The 19,062-nt window shown below is 35.0% G+C and overlaps 1 protein-coding gene across 4 annotated transcripts in view; it reads left to right on the top strand.

The window, feature by feature from the left end:
• LOC125056213 (mediator of RNA polymerase II transcription subunit 12-like) overlaps positions 1–19,062 on the top strand; it is a 35,592-nt gene that overhangs the window by 3,965 nt on the left and 12,565 nt on the right. For 2 of the 4 annotated variants that reach the window (XM_047659225.1, XM_047659222.1), the window contains exons 9-35: positions 100–249; positions 1,607–1,694; positions 1,815–1,960; positions 2,478–2,619; positions 2,893–3,000; positions 3,510–3,635; positions 4,163–4,305; positions 5,086–5,222; positions 6,936–7,018; positions 7,326–7,526; positions 7,608–7,720; positions 8,269–8,451; positions 8,790–8,934; positions 10,026–10,215; positions 10,380–10,471; positions 10,825–10,933; positions 12,198–12,415; positions 12,771–12,941; positions 14,210–14,350; positions 15,077–15,197; positions 15,339–15,380; positions 15,899–16,084; positions 16,160–16,247; positions 16,796–16,959; positions 17,377–17,500; positions 18,021–18,130; positions 18,352–18,502. In XM_047659225.1, the coding sequence (XP_047515181.1) occupies positions 100–249; positions 1,607–1,694; positions 1,815–1,960; positions 2,478–2,619; positions 2,893–3,000; positions 3,510–3,635; positions 4,163–4,305; positions 5,086–5,222; positions 6,936–7,018; positions 7,326–7,526; positions 7,608–7,720; positions 8,269–8,451; positions 8,790–8,934; positions 10,026–10,215; positions 10,380–10,471; positions 10,825–10,933; positions 12,198–12,415; positions 12,771–12,941; positions 14,210–14,350; positions 15,077–15,197; positions 15,339–15,380; positions 15,899–16,084; positions 16,160–16,247; positions 16,796–16,959; positions 17,377–17,500; positions 18,021–18,130; positions 18,352–18,502 (3,672 nt within the window). The remainder of the gene's footprint in view (positions 1–99; positions 250–1,606; positions 1,695–1,814; positions 1,961–2,477; positions 2,620–2,892; positions 3,001–3,509; positions 3,636–4,162; positions 4,306–5,085; positions 5,223–6,935; positions 7,019–7,325; positions 7,527–7,607; positions 7,721–8,268; positions 8,452–8,789; positions 8,935–10,025; positions 10,216–10,379; positions 10,472–10,824; positions 10,934–12,197; positions 12,416–12,770; positions 12,942–14,209; positions 14,351–15,076; positions 15,198–15,338; positions 15,381–15,898; positions 16,085–16,159; positions 16,248–16,795; positions 16,960–17,376; positions 17,501–18,020; positions 18,131–18,351; positions 18,503–19,062) is intronic. The other 2 variants (XM_047659224.1, XM_047659226.1) reach the window with 2 other exon arrangements.

The following is a 19,062-nucleotide window of genomic DNA, read 5'->3' as shown; positions in this document are numbered from 1 at the left end:
GCAGGCATGTATAAGTCTGAAAATAAATAAACGGACCAAAGTGTTATATTATAAATCAAATCCGGTGGTGCTACAATCCTTGATCATTTTTCTTTTCAGATTATATGTATTGAATGCCCCACTGCCATGATTTGGTCTGGATGTGGGTCGGCCCTTCAAGGCTCGCCTTTAGACATACTTCCTTTGCCACCATCGGCGTTGCCCATGCCTCATATGGATTCAGAAATTACTGAAGAGCACAAACGACTGGTAAGTCAACTGAAGACTGAGTTAATATCGGAAGTGAGCGGAAGATTAAGAAAAAATAACAATGGAGACCTAACCTAATTTAAGCTTAGGTTTCCTAGAAAAGCGGTGCCGTTAACTATTAACGGCCGTCTTTACTTTTGACATAATGCAAAAAAACAATCATTTTCGCTCGTCACGTTTCTACTCATTGTATTAATTAAATATGGGCACCGCTACACGCGAAAAACGTTGAACTAATGTTTATCACCGCTATGACGGCCGTCATGCAAATGACAGCACCGCTATTTGACGTTACGGTGACACTCAACGTACTCTAGGAAACCTACTCCTATGTTATTTATAGACAACGTATGGCCAACGTATAACGGCACCGCTTTTCTAGGAAACCTAAGCTTTAGGCCCACGTTTCTAATTCGTAGCTGTCAAATATGCCAAACTTCACATAGAAAATTGGGTTAACAGCTCTTGAGTGAATATGACCCTTAGTGATTTCAAAAATAAGAACCGTTAGTAGAAAATAGAATAAGAAATGATAATTTGAAAAAGTGAACAATAATTTTCAAGGGCCAAATACATGTTATTTTACAAAGATATTAGTGTTGGTCTTGTGGTAGCAGCGTGCGGGTCCTCCTCTCATCCCTAAGGTTTGAACGCCGGCTATGCACTACTGGATTTTCTTTCTATGTGAGCATTTAACACACGCTCGTTCTGTGAAGGAAAACACATGCCTTACAATCAAACGTCGAACGCGTGTATTAGGCACAGAACTGGCAAAATGCCACGGGCCCCTGACCCAAGAGGGCCCCTGCCCAAGAGATATTATGTTCTATGGATGAATCTGAAGTCTCCAATACGCATTGGGCTAACGTGGGGTTTACAGACCATTCCCTCTCGCCTCGGCCATTAGTCGGACATATACAACGTGTTTATAATTAATTGACGTTGAGAGTTCAACGTGACGATTTTTTATATTTTTTATTCCTGATAGGGCCCAACAAAATAATTTCTACGAAAGAAGATTTGCCACGGGCCCCAGATGGTATAGTTACGCCCCTGCTTGCATATACGAAAAAATTAATGATCACGTACAGTAATCTGTAGCCCAGACCTAAACGTTGTAGCGCCACTGACACTAGATATCATTTGATCCCAATAAAATGTATTTTATTTATTTTGTAACGTGCTCCGGTGAATATAATTTTTTTTCAAAAAATTAAGATATTACCCGCCACAAATTATGGTTATAGATAAATAGTTCGGATTAGGTACCCGATAGGCGATGAACGTTTTTTTTAAATTGATTAGCCCACCGAATATATCAAGCTCTTATTTAACTTATAAAACTGTATTTTGGTAGGTGTATGAAGCAGAACAAGAAATTTCCGCTAGAAGTAAGAAAGCGGAGAGCAAATGGTGTACAGATAAATGGCAAACTAGTTCGCAAGGTTAGTTTATTTTAAGGTCTAATAATTTAAATTAAACGTAAAATAAACTATTTTCAAATCAGTATAAGTAATAATTACAGTAGACGTCTCATAACATTTTACATACAAACTTAATTTCAGCACGTGTACTAGCGGTGCTTGAAGCCCTAGACCGACATTGCTTTGATCGTGTCGATCCAAACAATAATTTAGATACACTATATAAAGAAGTTTTCGCCAATTGTACTTCGCCAAACAAAGATGGGATTCAAGATCCTAAAGACCCCGTAAGTATTTAAAAATAATAATATTAAGCTATGATTGATTTTACCATAAAAATGTATTAGTACACCAATAAATAGTACAGTTTATTTCATTAAAAAAGTAAAATAATCTTCTTGTCTTTATTGCTGACCACTTCTTGTTGTGCCGTGACATAAGGTTTTAAAAAAATCATCAAAAAATTGTCAGAGAGAAATCACGCGTATCAATGTACAGTACTCGTTAATTAACTGAAATCGACCATAGAACGTAGATTTCCTCAGGTGCCCGTTTTTTTTAAAGAGTTTATAAACAGAAACAGGAAAAAATATAAAACAACACAAATTTAATAATTAAATTCCACTCCAAATCCAAAGTCTGTTTATTATAATGGAAATTTAATAGTTGAAAGTAAATGTTTAGTATATTTTAAAAGGTCTGCCATAATTTACTCCACTAATCCGTTTGTCAATATAATAAAACTTTTAGCAACGTCGTGTTAATCAGTCAATCGTTTTCACACATTTAAAATATTTGTACCAGGAGTACGTATGTTCGTACGCAGTTGTACGTGTACTATGCGAATGGGCCGTTTGCGGTGCACGTTGGGGCGAACATCGCGCTATGGCCACCGCAGCTCTACTTGATAGGAGGCAGCATCATCATCACCATCATGAGCATCAAGGTAACACCAGTTTTAAATTTTGTTAACAGAATTATATAACCTTTTCAGTGTTACATAGTTTTTATATGTAATAGAGGAATAGATTAAATAGTAACAAATTATAATTATTAATAAAATAAAACAATGTGCGTCAGTTCGCTTAGTATCTACTACTACTAACGTACTAACTTTTTATTCAAGATCATAGACAATGGCGCTACTATGTATGTAGTCTCATCTTGATGTTTATAATATTATTATAGATTTATTTTATTTGTTTTACTTTACAATAAGGGTCTGATGACAAGGAATCGATCAGCTCCGCAACGGGACTCTACAATGGTCCACCAATTTTCCAGAATTTATTGCTTCGCTTCCTAGATAATGATGCACCGGTCTTAGGTAATTTTAAATACACTAAAAATAAGTATTATTTAAATTCTTCCTAAAAAACGTTTCTTTAGCATTGTAACGTACACGAATATTAAAAAGATATTGACTCTAGAAACACTGGTAATAATTCAAACAGTTTTGTTGGAGTCCGTTTGTCAAAAACGGATCTAAGTGACATGATAGTAGCTAGTGATGTAATTTAGTAATTGTTTTTAGTAAATTTTAATTTTAAGTATAATAAGATTGTTATGAAAGTCGAAACAGAAAAATTGTAACCATTTTATATTTCATCGTCATATAAATGTATGTTTTTTTAAAATTAGCGCACAGATATAATACAATGCATACTGATGACGAAAAGATTTAATACTACGAACTAAAATAACTCCTTATTGTCTTAGTTTTAAAGTGTATATTAAAATGCACGTTGCTTTTGTTTTAAATCTGTTTAGACTAGTAATGGACTATTCATAGAAGGCAAGTAAGGAGATTATTAGATTTTTAATTGTGTTTTATAGATGAAAGTCCGAACGCGCCTCCGGGAAATCGGCAGCAATTTGCCAATTTGGTTCATTTGTTTGGTGAGCTGATTCGGAGAGATGTGTTCTCACACGATGCCTATATGTGTACATTAATCTCACGAGGTAAATAAATATAAGAGCGTAAAAATATTTACTTAAAAAAATTAAAATTAATTAATTAAAATTTAATTAAAAAAAAATTAGAATCCGGAAATGTCTAACTTTAATGTATAGTTAAGTACATTACTACATTTCAGATTATACTTATACTTCTCAGCGCTCACAGATAACATAAGTAAATTTCCTTTCTTATGATAATCTTTACAAATACATAGTTTGGAATAATTACAAAATTATCTGACCCGGCAAACGTTGTATTATATATAAAAGTTACAGTACTAATATCGTTATTGAAAATGGGGTTTCGAAGGGCAAACATTAAGAGTGCTTTTAGTGCAAGATCATAAAAAAAAATTAGCTAATTTTTTTTAAGTGGGTGACTATCACATATAAACAATATTTTATGACGTATTCTCAGCCTTAAGAAATACACACAAAAAAACATAAAAATCGGTTAAGCCAAGTTGATTTTAATTTGTCCCACGATACTGTACACTTAATAACGAAAATGAATAAAGGTCTATTTGTAGGTGACCTAATATCACCGACGGAGCCCATAGTAACTTCTGGTTCTGGGAATCACACTGTAGCCCAACCAGTTAACAGCGCGGGCACAAATCATAATATGGACGACGACATTTTCGCTGGTATCGATTTGAAACCTAAAATGGAGGTATGTCTATGTACTGAACATTACTTTGTTTCTTTTACAATTCCAATTTTTACATATACAGATTGTTCTTCATTACAAGTGCTAAATCCCCCGTCATCGCCTAGCCATAGAGTATCAAACAGTTATTATATAAAGGTAATTGCAGCAAATTTAGATGAAGCGTTATTGTAGTATAGATCTACGCAAGAATACACGTATAAGTGTTGCTACCAATGATATCAAAATAGTACATAGATCTTTTGCCATCGGAGGTCAAGGCAATTTACAGTATTTACCGCACCAGCACTATGTGGGACCAGTTACCCACTGAGGTATTTCCGAACTAATTCGACTTAGGTAATTTCAAGAAAAGAGCTTACCAATTCTTAAAACGCCGGCAACGCACTGGCGAGCCTTCTGGCAATGTGAATGTCCATGTCAATGTGGGCGACGGTATCACTTGACATCACGTGATCCCGTTTACCCTCTGTAATTTAAAAAAAACATAGAGACATCTATCGATAATTATGTAAACTAAGGTGTCAATGTCAAGTGTCCTTTGGTTTTTTTCTCTATAAATTATTAGTATTATATTACCATTCAACATCGTGTTTTACTTACAATAAGTTTATAACTGTGTAAGCGCTTTTATTTAATACTTCACTAATGCATTTATGAAAATTATAAATAATTCTGTATTTTTTAAATAAATGTAGACTTAAAAATGCTAACAATTGATATTAAGTATATTGCAAGCAATGTTAACAAGAATTTTTATATTTTTTATGTATTTGAATATAGGAGAATGTACGCATGGATCTAGACGACTCCAAAATCGACGACGATTTGGACAAATTACTGCAGCATATCAAAGAAGATCAGCAGAACTCGATGGACGCACCAGACAGCCCGAAGGATCCTGGGGAACCCTCCCACAGGTAACGCTTTATGCGTATTATTTAATCACATGAATTAATTTGTGTATAACATTTTATTGGCATACCTTTGCATAATATCAAAACCCAATTTTATTTATTTATTCCATATCATTATTCTATCATTACAGTAATTTCTAATTCGATAGAACGACACAACATTTATAGCCACGCCAATTAACCTAGACAAAAACATTAAAAAAATATATATATACCTACATCTTATAACTAATAATATAGGAAGCAACTCTTGTGAACTCAGCCAGTGTACAAACAAATAGGTCTACTTTAACAGAAATCTTATTTATTATATGTATTGCTCGCGTGAGTGGTGCTTCGCTAACCTAGTTGGAATGTGCGCGCGGTACATCCAAAAGTTGAGACTTCCGCCTCAGGTTTCTACTTTTAAGAATTTAGATGTGAAATCTTAACAAATAACTCACTTCCGCACTTGTAATATAATTGCACCAATTTTACAGTAAAAAATTCATACACTCTCCTTAAAGTACTAAGGCAATGCAATAATGTCAAAAAAAGAATAATATTAAATACAAAATAAAAGGGCCTGGGACTAGTGCTAGACAGGCTACTTCTAATTAATTTGCGATATTTGTTTTAAATAAGTGTTGTTTGATGATTTGCTGTTTTAAAAGAGTACCGAGAGTTTTTACGCCTGCTTTTTCTCTCGGCCTACACCCTCTGTCTTCTTTGCCGATGAGTAGGGATGCCTACAAATTCAAATTTAATGACGTGGAATAAGTAATACCTGTATCTTATATTCACTTATAATACCACAAGAGCTTCAAAATTATCGGGTATTTCCCGATAGGTTCGTTGCAAACAATTAAATATAGTCGTCATGACGACTATATTTGTTTGCAGGGAACCTTGAGGGAAATGCCCGATAATTTTGAAGCTCGTGTGGTATTCGGGGGATTATTTTTCCGACCCAAATGTCGGCCAATAGAATTGCACCATGAGACGAAATGTACAGTTAACAAATAAGAATTTCATAATGAATAAAACAACTACTTAATACTTTTCTTGAAGCAACGACCAGAGAAAATTTTCACAAAAAATTATCAGTATAATACCATGTAGGTTGTACCACGTGACGTCGAATGGTGCAATTCTATTGGCCGATATTTGGGTCGGAAAAATAATCAATAATAAACATATTTTTTTATTTTTTTATTTTACATAAGATACATAATATCGCTACTGTGAGCTCACAGTCATCTCACATTCACTCAGTGTTGGAGACAGCATTCAGTGAGCGCAACGTGTTTGTTGCGGGAAACTGTGCAACAGACTGGTTCTGGTATCGCAAACAACCTCAGCCTTCGCCGTACATATCCCCTAGGTACAAAGAAACCGAGTTCTTGGAGAACATTTGGATTGCTCACCTTTACTTTCAGTGTTGGAGGAGATAGCAGTGAATTTTTGTATTAATAAAATGTTTTGATTTTAGACATTAATCTATGAACATTTTTTTAAATCTAAGAATGTTTTGTTGGTATATTGAGCTCTTCATTTATTTATTGATAATGTTTGCAGTACGTAAATTGTCGAGATTTTATTCCGTTGAAAGAAAAAAACTTATTCGTAGTAACAAAAGATGCCAATTGATGTACTCATATTTTCTGTTAAAAGGTTACGGAACTTCTACGACCAAATATTAAATTATAGATAAATAAATTGAACTTTAATTTTTAGTGTTAACTCACCAATGATGGGCCCCGGCGGAATGAGTATTCCTGGTATGCAGACTATTGGAATGGGTCCCATGTCCGTCCCAGGTATATTTATTGTCTTCCAATATCTCAATAACAGCATACATTACATACACATACATTACTGCAACTAAATATAAAACGATTTTTTTTTCTGAGCCAACCGTACCTTTTTTACCTTTTATTCTTTAAGGATTATTAAAATAGTTAATAGTTATTATATGTACGTAAAGAATCCAATAGATATATTTTATTTTATTGCTGAAATCTAAGCTAGTAAACTAAGCTAGTCCAGCATATAACGCTGCTCTTTAATTATTATATCATTAGGTGTTCCTATTACAATTGTAGTCAAATTAATGTAAATTGTTAGCAGGTATCCGTCCTACGAGTTCTAATGGGTCCAACACAAGTGGTACTATGTCCCGACACTACCACTATACGATGCACTTCCCGCTACCACCCACTGAGCCAGAGCATACACCACACGATGCAAATCAGAGACATATACTGCTGTATGGCGTTGGAAGGCAAAGGGATGACGCTAAGCATGCGGTTAAGAAGATGACCAAAGGTAAGTAATTATCAGTAAATAGTAAATTCAGTCAATTATCTTATTAACTATTTCATTTCATCAAAATGATTTTATTTTCAGAAATATGTAAATTATTCTCGAAGAAGTTTTCGATTGACGTCGCGGAAGGTGGGAAAATTAAGAAGCATTCCCGTAGTGAGTTCAATTTTGAGGCGGTCACGCAAAAGTTTCAAGTAAGTAGGAAATTAGGTCGATAGAATTGTATTATCAGAAAAATATTACAGTTCTAACGGCTGCCACAAAGGGGTCCCGGTTCTCATCCCTTGTTGTATATTCACAATGTTATAGTTCCATAACTAATAGAAAGTATCGTATCTGTCTTCACCTGAAGAGTATAATTGAAACACGTACTTATAATTAAATAGACTACTAATTTAATGTAATCCTTACGTGAAATTTTTATTTTTACAGACGTATAACTAAGTATAGATACCGGCAAACATCTTGAACAAATGTCCTTGCCTGCGCAGAAGTGATTTTTAGGTATCACTGGGAGGAGGGGCGGCGGGCGGTGATGCGCGGTGGCGGGAGAGTAACGTGTCGATCGCGTGTTGACGTTAGTGTCCCGCGCTGCGCAAACTTCCTTGGTTAATGCTTAAGAAGTTTGCCGGTATCTGTAACAGTAAAATATGTATAATTCACATTTTTGACTATTGACGGAGCGCGTTGCAATTAGTTAATAGATTTGATATCTCTTGAAGAACTTTGTATATTTTAACAGTCAATGTCGATGTATGAGCAAGGCGCGGTATCGTGGGCAGTGGGTGGGGCGGTGTGTGAAGCATTGGCCGCGTACGCTGCGGGCGCAACTACGTACTTGCCGCAGCCCGAACACGTAGCGTTCGCACTTGATTTAATGGAGATCGCCCTTAACGTGCACGGGCTTATTGAGACGTGCATTCAGGTTTGTTTACTATTATATAAATAGGTTCAACTTGTTAAAACTGTTGCGTAGCTTTTGATTGAGTGTTGGATCTAAAAAATCTAAGTCAACAATAGTTTTCCGTTTAGTCTGTCCTTTGTAAAAATGTTCTAAACATTTTAATAAATAACCTAACATAAATATAATATCGATTAAATGATTAATACGCGGATTTTTACGTACTTATAAGAATATTCTCCAAAAAATGCTTGTTGATATTTTAACAATTAAAAACACGTATTAACAATTGATGTTATCCTAAAAAAGAGAACTTTTAAGCATAATATACAGCAGAAACATAATAACTTCATATAAAACAGATATTAAAAGAACTATCGGAGGTGGAGGCGGCGTTGACGACTCGCAACGCACCAAGCAGTGGTTTGGCAGCACCGCGTGCGTATACGTCGGCACTTGCTCTTTATACGGTTGGCGCTTTGAGGAGATACCACTCTTGTTTATTGTGTAAGTTAATTTTCTCTGTTATACTTCCTAGTAAGTTTTTAATATATAAATAATGTTATTCTTCTGGCTTTAAAAATTCAATCTTTCTATTCTCACTAAAAAACTAAACACTAAATCATATTTCGTGGTTTTGTGGGTTACTGGAGGTTATGAAAACTTATATTCACTAGTATTTTTCTAGTAGACTCGGCCAAGCGTTGCTGTGGCTAAGATTTTTGTTATATTACATAGAAGTAAACTATTCAAGAGAAACGGCAGGAGAACACCAATCCACCATGCTTTTTTGGTGGTTATGCCATTAAATTGTAGCTTATGTGAAACGTTGGTATTTTCAACACAGCGCCATCTGTTAGAATTGTGATTATCAAATAATTAACAAATAATTTGCAATAAAATAATATTGCGAGTATAAATTGAGATGTAAGCTATTCTATTTTTTAAGTTGGATCAAACTACACACGGTGTGCAAATTTGATTGATATCGGATTGGTAGTTTAGGAGTCCATAGCGGACAAACAACGTAATCTATATATATATAAAAAGAAAATGGTGTTCGTTTGAGGCTCTTTCACGCTTAAACCACTGATCGTATCGACATGAAACTACCACCATTCGATGCGAAATTTTTCCTAGATGGTTTATGGCTAATAATTTCCCGCTAATAAAAACAAAAGCGGCTTCCTAGAACCTCAAAACGTCAACATCTGTTAAAAACTCGATTTTCGAAAATTTTCAATTTTATAGCGGGAAGTTAAAAAGAAGAATGATAAAAATATGAAAAAATAATAATAATTTTTTATTTATTTCCTATTTTAATTCGCACAGCGAAGCGGGTGCGAAACGGCTAGTTTATATATATTAAGAAAGATATGTAATTCATGTATTTTTGCACTTTTTGCCTACCTCATGTAATGTAATACATTTTCTTTTTTTTTCTTTTCTCACAGTGGTTGCCTGGAAGAGATCGCTCGAAAGCGATAAGGCCGCCAGTTGCCTTTCATTTACTTGTAATTTTGTTAAATTTTTATATAATAATGCAACAAAGTGTAAATAAAATAAAATAAATAAATAAATAATTTTGTTTAACACAGTATGTGTGGAGCAAACATCAGCAGTATTCGAACAACTATGCCGGCTGGTGAAATGTGTTGTGAACCCTGGAGATTGCGGATCAGCCGAAAGATGCGTCCTCGCCCAATTGCACGACCTGTATAAGGCGGCGGCGCATCTCTTCCACGCCCCACATGCAGACACCTTTGCTAATGCCTATCCTAAGATCAAGTGAGTGTCTTAATTGCTCTTTAAAAAGTAACAGTATCCAAGGGGTGTTCAATAAATAGTTGTTAGCGATATATTCTTGTAATGTATAAAATCCTTCAAAATTTTAGGTATTTTTTAATTAGAAGAAATTAATTTTGATAGAGTTTGAAACGTTTTTTTTTCAGGCAAGCTCTTTACTCACCTCTTACGCCGACACCTTCGAACTTCCAATACAACCCACAATTTCTGAGTGAATTTTTCACTAATCCCAGAAAAGGTGTGTATTATTATACATATGTTATAAATTCTATACTCAGATTTTTCATTCCGTAGAATTCATTAATCTGGAGCACCGAACTTAATAAAATGGATACATTAACTAACAATAAAATGTATGTATAGACTCAGATGTTCAGACTCGTATTGAAATTGAAAAATGTGCCCGGCCAAAAAGGTTTACCATCTCTGACATGTCAAAAAATTATAGCTGTCAGAATTCTACGGAATTAAAAATCAGAGTATAGTTGGGGTTAGTCTTTTGGTATTTTAAGTATTTATTTCCACGCAAAAAAGCTAACTGTATAATTAATCAAGAAATTATTATTTTGTATAATATTGGTCATATTTTAGGTAAAATCGAAATATCATGGGCACGCCAAGTGGCGGAATCGCCGGCAAATCGCTACAGTTTTGTGTGCTCTGCGATGTTAGCCGTTTGCAGAGAAGTTGATAATGATCGGTAAGAACTTTGGGTAATAGTTAGTCGCCTTTACTACGTTAATATTTGTAATTAATGACCCAGCTTCATAAAATATATCAATTTAGTTTTTAATTGTGTCCATAGCCACGCTCAAAAAAATATAATAATTGATTGTTGTAATACGTTTTATGTGTTCACTTAAAATATCTAGCGTATTAAATTGTATGTTTAATACTTGTAAAGTATAGTGTGTATAGTAGCGTGTCGTGGTTTAAGAAGGGTGACACTATAATTATTTTGTTAGACACAGAAGAAAACCACTTATTGTTCATATTTCGAATACTTACACATTTGACTTTCAAAAATTTGATAAAGGCGGAAACATACTACCAAAACGCTACGCTACACCACGCCATCCGATGCATGTCAGTACTTATCAATCCCATATATTTAATATGGTCAGATGCACATAGACAACACGCCATGTGATCACACGCGGTAACATCCAATCGAATTGGATCGGCGTGTTGTGGATGTTGTGATGATGACGTCATGCGTCAGTCTTTCAAGTTTTTGACACGAATGTCAATTTATATACTTAGATATTTTTGGATTTATTTGGCGAATTGAACGACGAACAATTAATTGAGTTGGTGAAACAATATTCTGTTTTATATGACATGAGATTACCTCAATACAAGGACAAAAACAGGGAGTTAGGATGTTGTTAGTTTAATACAAATAACCTGCTAATCAATTCAGTTTATTAGAAAAATACAGGATGGGCCAGAAAGATTATCGAATTTGAAAAAAATATAATAAAAAACAAAATACAATACACATACAATTTTTTATTTCAATTAAAATAGACATCTGGGAAATTTATTTCTTAAAAATAACATCATCCAGGTGTGCACCATTGCGCTGCAAACATTCCTCTAATCTGAACCTCAAATTGGTAAAAACTTGCTGGCACATTGCGCGGGGAATAAATCAGCTAAATGACTTCTGAATTTGCAAGCGTGTCGTGGTGTCGCGTGTTGGTAATGTGCACGATGGACATCGGGTGTCGACACGACACGTCGCGTCGCGTTTTAGTAGCATATTTCCGCCTTTAGATTTATGTGAAATATTAAATGCGTAGTAAAATTTTTTTTTTCTGTTTGAACCTTTTTACTATTTATAAGTGTTATGTTAGAAACTCATTTTTAATTATATGCTGTGTACAATTAGTATCTTTTGTATTAAAGTACAATTAGCAATTAAAAATTTGTGTTAAAAAAAATATAAAAAATATTAACAGTGTGAACGAGATAGGCGTTCTATGTGCGGAGATGACGGCATGGTGTAGTGGTTTGGCCGCGGAATGGCTCGGAGCCCTAGTGGCGCTTTGTGGAGCGCAACATTACCCTCCTAATGCTGCTCACGCTCCGCCGCTATACCCAGATCTGCTTAATCATAGAGACTTACATGATGCAGCTGCTCATGATGCTCTAGCTGTCTTCACTTCTATACTTGTCGGTATGTATCTGGCCTTTAAAGAAAATGGGTACGGGAAAAATCTCTTGAGGCCCCTGAAAATGGTCTCTTAGTTACCATCATTAGACGTCATTAAATTTGAATCGGTAGACATCCGTACTCATCGGCAAAGAAGACAGAGGGTGTAGGCCGAGAGATAAAACCGGCGTAAAAACTCTCCGTACTCTTTTAAAAGCGAACTTAACAAGTTTATTTGCAGTTATTGGTATCGGCACGTAACTTGCAAGGAATTAGGTTGAAAACGCGTGTAAACTTTTAGTATCAGAAAATCTAATACTGGCTTCTGCGCATCTAATGACTCTTAACAACTGACGCATCGAGAATTATTCTATTCCAGCTCGACATTGTTTCTCCCTTGAGGACTTTGTGCGACACGCGGCGTTGCCTTGCCTCGTAAAGACTTGTAAGGCTAGCAATCATCCATCAGCGCCATCGCCGGATGCCGGCGCACGTCTCACCTGCCATTTACTTCTGAGGCTGTTTAAGACTGTCGATACTCCGCAACCAGGTAAGAATCATCATTGGCATACAAACTAAATCAGTCAACTGTTCCGTCTCTTTCTGTCGAATATTGCTTTCGCTGTGAAGAAAAGAGACGGAGTACGTTAGTTAAAACTTAAAAGAGAGCATTCGAAATCATGAATCAAGTCTGTCTAGATTTAGTGTTTATAATCTTTGACCACCTCACCAAAGAATGTGTGAGGAAATATTTGAAGAGGCAAATAAAGAAAATAATAATAATTTAATCAAGACTTTGATTTTGTTTAGTAGTATTATTTGTTGTTTCAAATGTTAAATTTCAGTTTTCTTTCGTTTTTTTTATATATATTTGTATATTAATGTACTTAATTATTTCTGTTTTATCGATGTAATCTGTTTTGGCTTTCTGTATTGTCTAAGTGTTTTGTTTTATAATATGCATGTTAGCTGTAACATTACTAATAATTAAATAAATTAATAAATATGTATATGAAACATACAAACGACCGATTTTCGAATAAAAAAAACTAAAAAACTACTTCTGCGCATCTAATGACTCTAGCCTAACATATTTGCTTGGAATCACAGCAATCATGGCATATGATATAACGTGCTCTTGGATAGCAGGAAATCAAAAGACCATCTTTTCTTTCCTTTTCCATCTTCCTTTTGACCAAAAAGATGGTATCTCTGTCTACTTCTGCTTCAATATTCTCAATAACCTCTTAGAAATTATTCTTACTGCTGTTTCTCTCAATTTGGACTTTTAGACCTTTAGACGAAAATTGTGACGAGAGTCAACAAACACATTTTTACGTGTATTTGATCAGAAACGGCAAATCATTGTTCTATCAACGGTTTTTGATTTGGAATGCATGTCCCATATTAATTTTTATCTATAGTCGAATTTTTAATTAGACGAAGTCAACTGACGTTTAGGGTGTTGTCAGTTTTTAATGAAATAAAAATAGTGTTGTGACAAAGTAAAAACCCCTGAATTAATGATCGGTGATGGCACTAGTCACCGCGCCGCGCTTTGTAATAAGACGTCAAAAAACTGATTGTAGTTACTTAGTACTAGTACCTAACTTATATCAGAGCACTTTTATACAATTTTGAAATAGAAATAATATTCTTTTATTGTTTGAAATGATTGACTATTCACACTCATTGTTCATTCATCTGATTGAACAAGAACTGAACGCATCACTATTACTTTAAATATGGCAACATTATTTTACAACGTGACATTAGCTACTGTCAGTTGGCTTCGTCTAATTAAAAATGCGACTATAGGACTGTACAGCGTCTCTACATCTCCCGGTCCGGGCGGCAGCGGCGCTGGAGTTCGATTATCGTGCGATCGGCATTTACTTGCCGCTGCTCATAAGAATATTGGGGTCGCACCCGTTTTGGCCACCCTTAAGGCTGTACTCAGTAAGTATAACAAAGTATAATATATTCCAATTACGATATAAGTATTGCCAGTAAATAAAAATTAACCAATGTAAAGGGAATAATTTGAAGTCATGTAGGCTCAATTTGTGTCTAGAAAATACAGTTCTAGGCTTAAATAAATGCGACACAAACTTAGAATCAATTGATATGATAGGTTTTATTACCTGTACTGTTATATACCTAGCAAGCAGAACCTTTCGAAAATTAAGTTTGCCATTGTGATTAATATTGCAAGGAATAAAAATTAATACATTTTCGTTGGATTTTTATTAGATGTTGGTAGATAGAAGACATATTTATTGTACGCACTAAGAAATAAACAATGTCAGTCTGATATTTCAAAATGGCGACGGTATTACCAATTTCAGCCGCCGGCAAGTAAAGTATGTGGCACTGTACTCAAACTTAAATCATCTTTTAAGAGGTTGCTAACATTGGCATTTTCGAAAATGAGGATTGTGGCTTGAGATACCTATTGGCATACGGGCATTATAGTCATAAACATATATGTCGTACGTACGATGTCGCGTGTCTATTTTGCCTGATTTAGGCAACTGTCTAAATTCTTATAAATCACTAGAAAGATTTGTTTACAAGTTTATGAATTTTAATATGAATCTAAAAAATGTTAAATGCCAAAGCCTCCACACACACACACACGCACGCACACACACTCTATGGACTATGTAATTGTTTTCATTATAGTGGTCGGAGATTTAACAGCACGTGAGTCTGGTAAGCCGAGTGGAAAGAAGTCAAGTGAACTCTCCCATATACTTGGAACAAGTGATACGGTCCCTAGTGACGCACAACTTGATCTATTGTCGTGAGTATTTTCTCATTTATTTCCGAATACTACTTAAAAATATTTTACTATGTATTTTTTGTTAATGCTAATAAATAAATTTTGATAATTGAAATCCGGAATGTGAAGAACGTTATTGATTAGCAATGTTTTCGTTCATAGGATGGTAGAAACAGAGATGAATGGGGGCCATAAAACGCCTAGGTTTGTTTTCTTTCCTTTTTTGAGTTCAGCACCTCATCCCCTCATTCACAGACTAAGGGTGGAGTTCATTTCACTTGGGGTCATGGAATTTCGTTATCATTGTTCCTATTAATATAATTCCAATCCAAGAGATTATTTTTGTATTGGATTTTCAGCTTCGATAAATTTATATAGGAACAACGATAATGATTAATTGTCTATTGTGGTTAAGCTTTCAGTGGTTTGATATTGTTTACATGTACTAAAATAAACACCATTTATAAACCTACGCGTATTTAATTTGATACAATAGAGGACGCACTTTTACCCCCACTTTTACGCCTAAATAAAAACCCCCTTTAATTACCCTGAGTCATTGTATCGCTTTGTCGCTGTGCCCATTTATACCACTCTCCCCTAAAACATCTTCTGTATATACAAACTAAACTTTCTGAAATGGGATGTTTCTATGTAAATAACACAAAAATCCTTTGAAAAACATTTTTTTTGAAAATATTTGAACCGTTCTCGAATTACAGAGGAAATGGTGGTGTTGGTTCAACATTACTAGATTCGTCACAGTCTTTGTCCTCTCTTGCGAGGAGGGTTCTAGTTGAAATCTGCTCTGAAGAATGGGTTCTACAGAAATGTTTGCAAAACCCAGACGAATTGTATCAACCTGATATGTTGCTTGACCCTGTCGTTACACCACGACAAGCTCAAAGGTATGGTTAATTTAATTCTTATAATTTGAATGTTGGATAGAAAATTCGGTGTTTCTAAACGTAACCATTTTTCAGATTGCTACACATGATATGTTATCCGGACTCGGCGAGTCATACGCATCCCGATCTTGACCAGAAAACGATGATAACACGTCTGCTTGAGGTATCTCTGAGTTCAAATCAAATAATAATTACAATCTCCAATATTTTTGAAAGAACATGACGCATGCGGCGTTACCTCGCTCTGAGGCGTTCCATTTAAGATTTGAAGTGCAAGCGAGAGCGCGGAACGAGCGAAAAAGAGGCACAATCGGCCTCCGCGTTCGGCAGCGTTCGACATCTTTATTGTATATATCGTATTATATCGATTATATTGTAATCGATCAATTCAATTGTGATTTCCATTTACCTCCTTCTCTATATACAAAATATCTATCAAACAAATAAAATTAAAATTTTCTTTTGAAAAATGCAACCATTCCATCAGTATTTTCTTATGACGTTGTCACGTTCAACTATCGTCAGTAAACCGACTGTACAGACAACCGATTTTTTTTTATTAAAAAAGTTTTTATATGCTGTTTTACAAAGTAGTAAAGAAAAACTAATGAGATTTTTATTTATTTTGCTATAACGTTTTCATACTTTCCTTTCGATAAATAATAATTAACTTTTCTATACGCTAAAGTTAATTTCTTGTATATTTTCTAGAACCTGGAACAGTGGTCTCTACGCATGTCGTGGCTAGACCTGCAGCTAATGTTCAAGCAGTTCCAAAGTGGGTCATCGGAATTGAGCGCGTGGCTTGATACCGTCGCACGCGCAGTTATCAACGTCTTTCAACAGCCAGCACCACCACCGCCGGATAAAGATAGGTAATACCTCCAGAGCCTATGAAATGTTTGTATTAATATTAACAAGGGAAGCATATAAACAACGATTTAAAAAGCACGCACGTATCAACTTACGAACTGAGAATAATGAAGTGCTCACTGAGAGCACATCTGATCAACACTGAATTGTGTTTAAAATATTATATTTAAATGATCTATGAGCAACTTAAAATATCGCTACACCAACTGAAGTGTTCTTAATACTAATTACCAGCACTTAGTAAAAAAAAAGTAAATTAGAAAAAAGAAATCAAATGGCAATCAGTTATTACCTTTTAACTTCCTAAACACTGTTGAAAATAATACAAAATTGTCTTCAATTGATAGGATCCAATTTAGCATTTATTTTTATATATATATGAGGTTAAAAAGGGACTTCAGATGATAAATTTTTTGCAGGATGGGTACTGAGCGCGGTGTGGTGAGTACCAGTAAGTGGTCTCAGTCTGTGTGGCTGGTGGCGCCCCTCGTCGCGAAGTTGCCGCCTGCTGTACAAGGCCGAGTGTTGAAGCAAGCTGGACAGGTTATAACTAGAATATTCCACAATTTTCCGCTTCTTATCTGTATCCCTATAAATTTAATAGCTGTTTTGACTAGTAAAAAACATGCAAATTTTCTTGCAATTTTCGTTTGTAACGAATAACCTCAAAAACTACTGTACCGAGTTCAAATTCCCGAGTAACATAAAAAAATAGTGGCTGGTATTAGGTCTGCCTCTCAGATTTCCGTATCATTTGTCAATCTAATAAGCAAATAGATGATCAGCCTCTTGTGCCTGATACACGCCGTCGACTTTTTGGGTCTAAGGCAAATCGGTTTCCTCACGATGTTTTCTTTCAACGTTTGAGCGAATGGTAGTGCTTATACGCACACAGAAATACATAGGTGCACAGCCGGGAATCTAATCTCCAAGGGATGAGAGTTGCATGCTGAAGCCACTAGGCTAACACTGCTCTCCCGAGTAACATATGCTATGTTTATATCCAAAATATTGTAAAAAACAAGTCGATTTGGTACTAGAATTTTTTACATTGTTACAACAGATCCTAGAGAGTGGTTGGGGTGCAGGATGTAGCGGTAACTGCTCAGGTGGTGGTAGCGGAAGTGGTTCACATCGGGACTGCAAGAGCCATCAGAGTCCCAGTTACAAAGGGTAAGTTGTTATCACCCTTTTGTCACCATTTTGAAATTCAAATAATTATTTTAAACGAGATTTTATACTCGTTTCTCGGTTGGTAAATAATATAGTTGACAAAATGAACTTAAAAGGAGTTATTTAATAGCGTTTATTAAGTAGCGAGCTTACACGGAAAATTACGTAATTATTACGGGAAATTAGTTTAAACAAATAAATCACATCACACGTCTTAACAGATCAGCAGGCGGCGGTGGTGGTGGCAAACGGGGTGTTGGGAGCGCGTCATGCGGTGGATCTTGCGCGTGCGCAGCGTCAGCATTGAGACTAGCAAACGAGCCATTATTGTCCCTTGTTCTCACCTGTTTACGACACCAGGATGATCAGAAGGTATAAAATATTACTGTATATTTTATGGTTTGATTGCTCAAAATCAAATAACTATTTCAAATCATTCATTCATTAAAAAAATAAAAATTTTCATTTATTTATCAAAAATATATAAAACACTATCCTTACTGACTAAGCCAATAGCGTCAAAAATGAATTGTATTAAATTCGTTAAAATTATAAACATATAGATATTAATATTAATTCAGCTCCTCAGCATAATGCTGAGCCAGGGCCAATTACAGCCACAGCACACACGCATTATATACTTGAGACGAACCGAAAGGGAAAAGGAAAAAAAAAATTTTTTATATTTCTCTCATTATATCTTTTATTTAATTTTTTCTCTTTGATTATTGCTATTTTGTGTGTTAATGTGTGTGTGTTTTTGTTTGTAATAAATGATATGTCTATGTCTAATGTCGCTACTGTAAACACGTTCTTTGTATATGTCACCGGAATATAACGAAATCCGCGTAAAATAATAAGTAAGCGATAACCAAACGGCATGTGCACTCTGATTGGTTGAATAAGTCACTAACCTAACCTAACCTAACCAT

Source organism: Pieris napi, chromosome 14 (assembly GCF_905475465.1).
Source record: "Pieris napi chromosome 14, ilPieNapi1.2, whole genome shotgun sequence".
In the NCBI taxonomy this organism is placed as follows: Eukaryota; Metazoa; Arthropoda; class Insecta; order Lepidoptera; family Pieridae; genus Pieris; species Pieris napi.
Note: the sequence above shows the minus strand (reverse complement) of the source record. Positions and strands in the feature narration are given on the sequence as shown.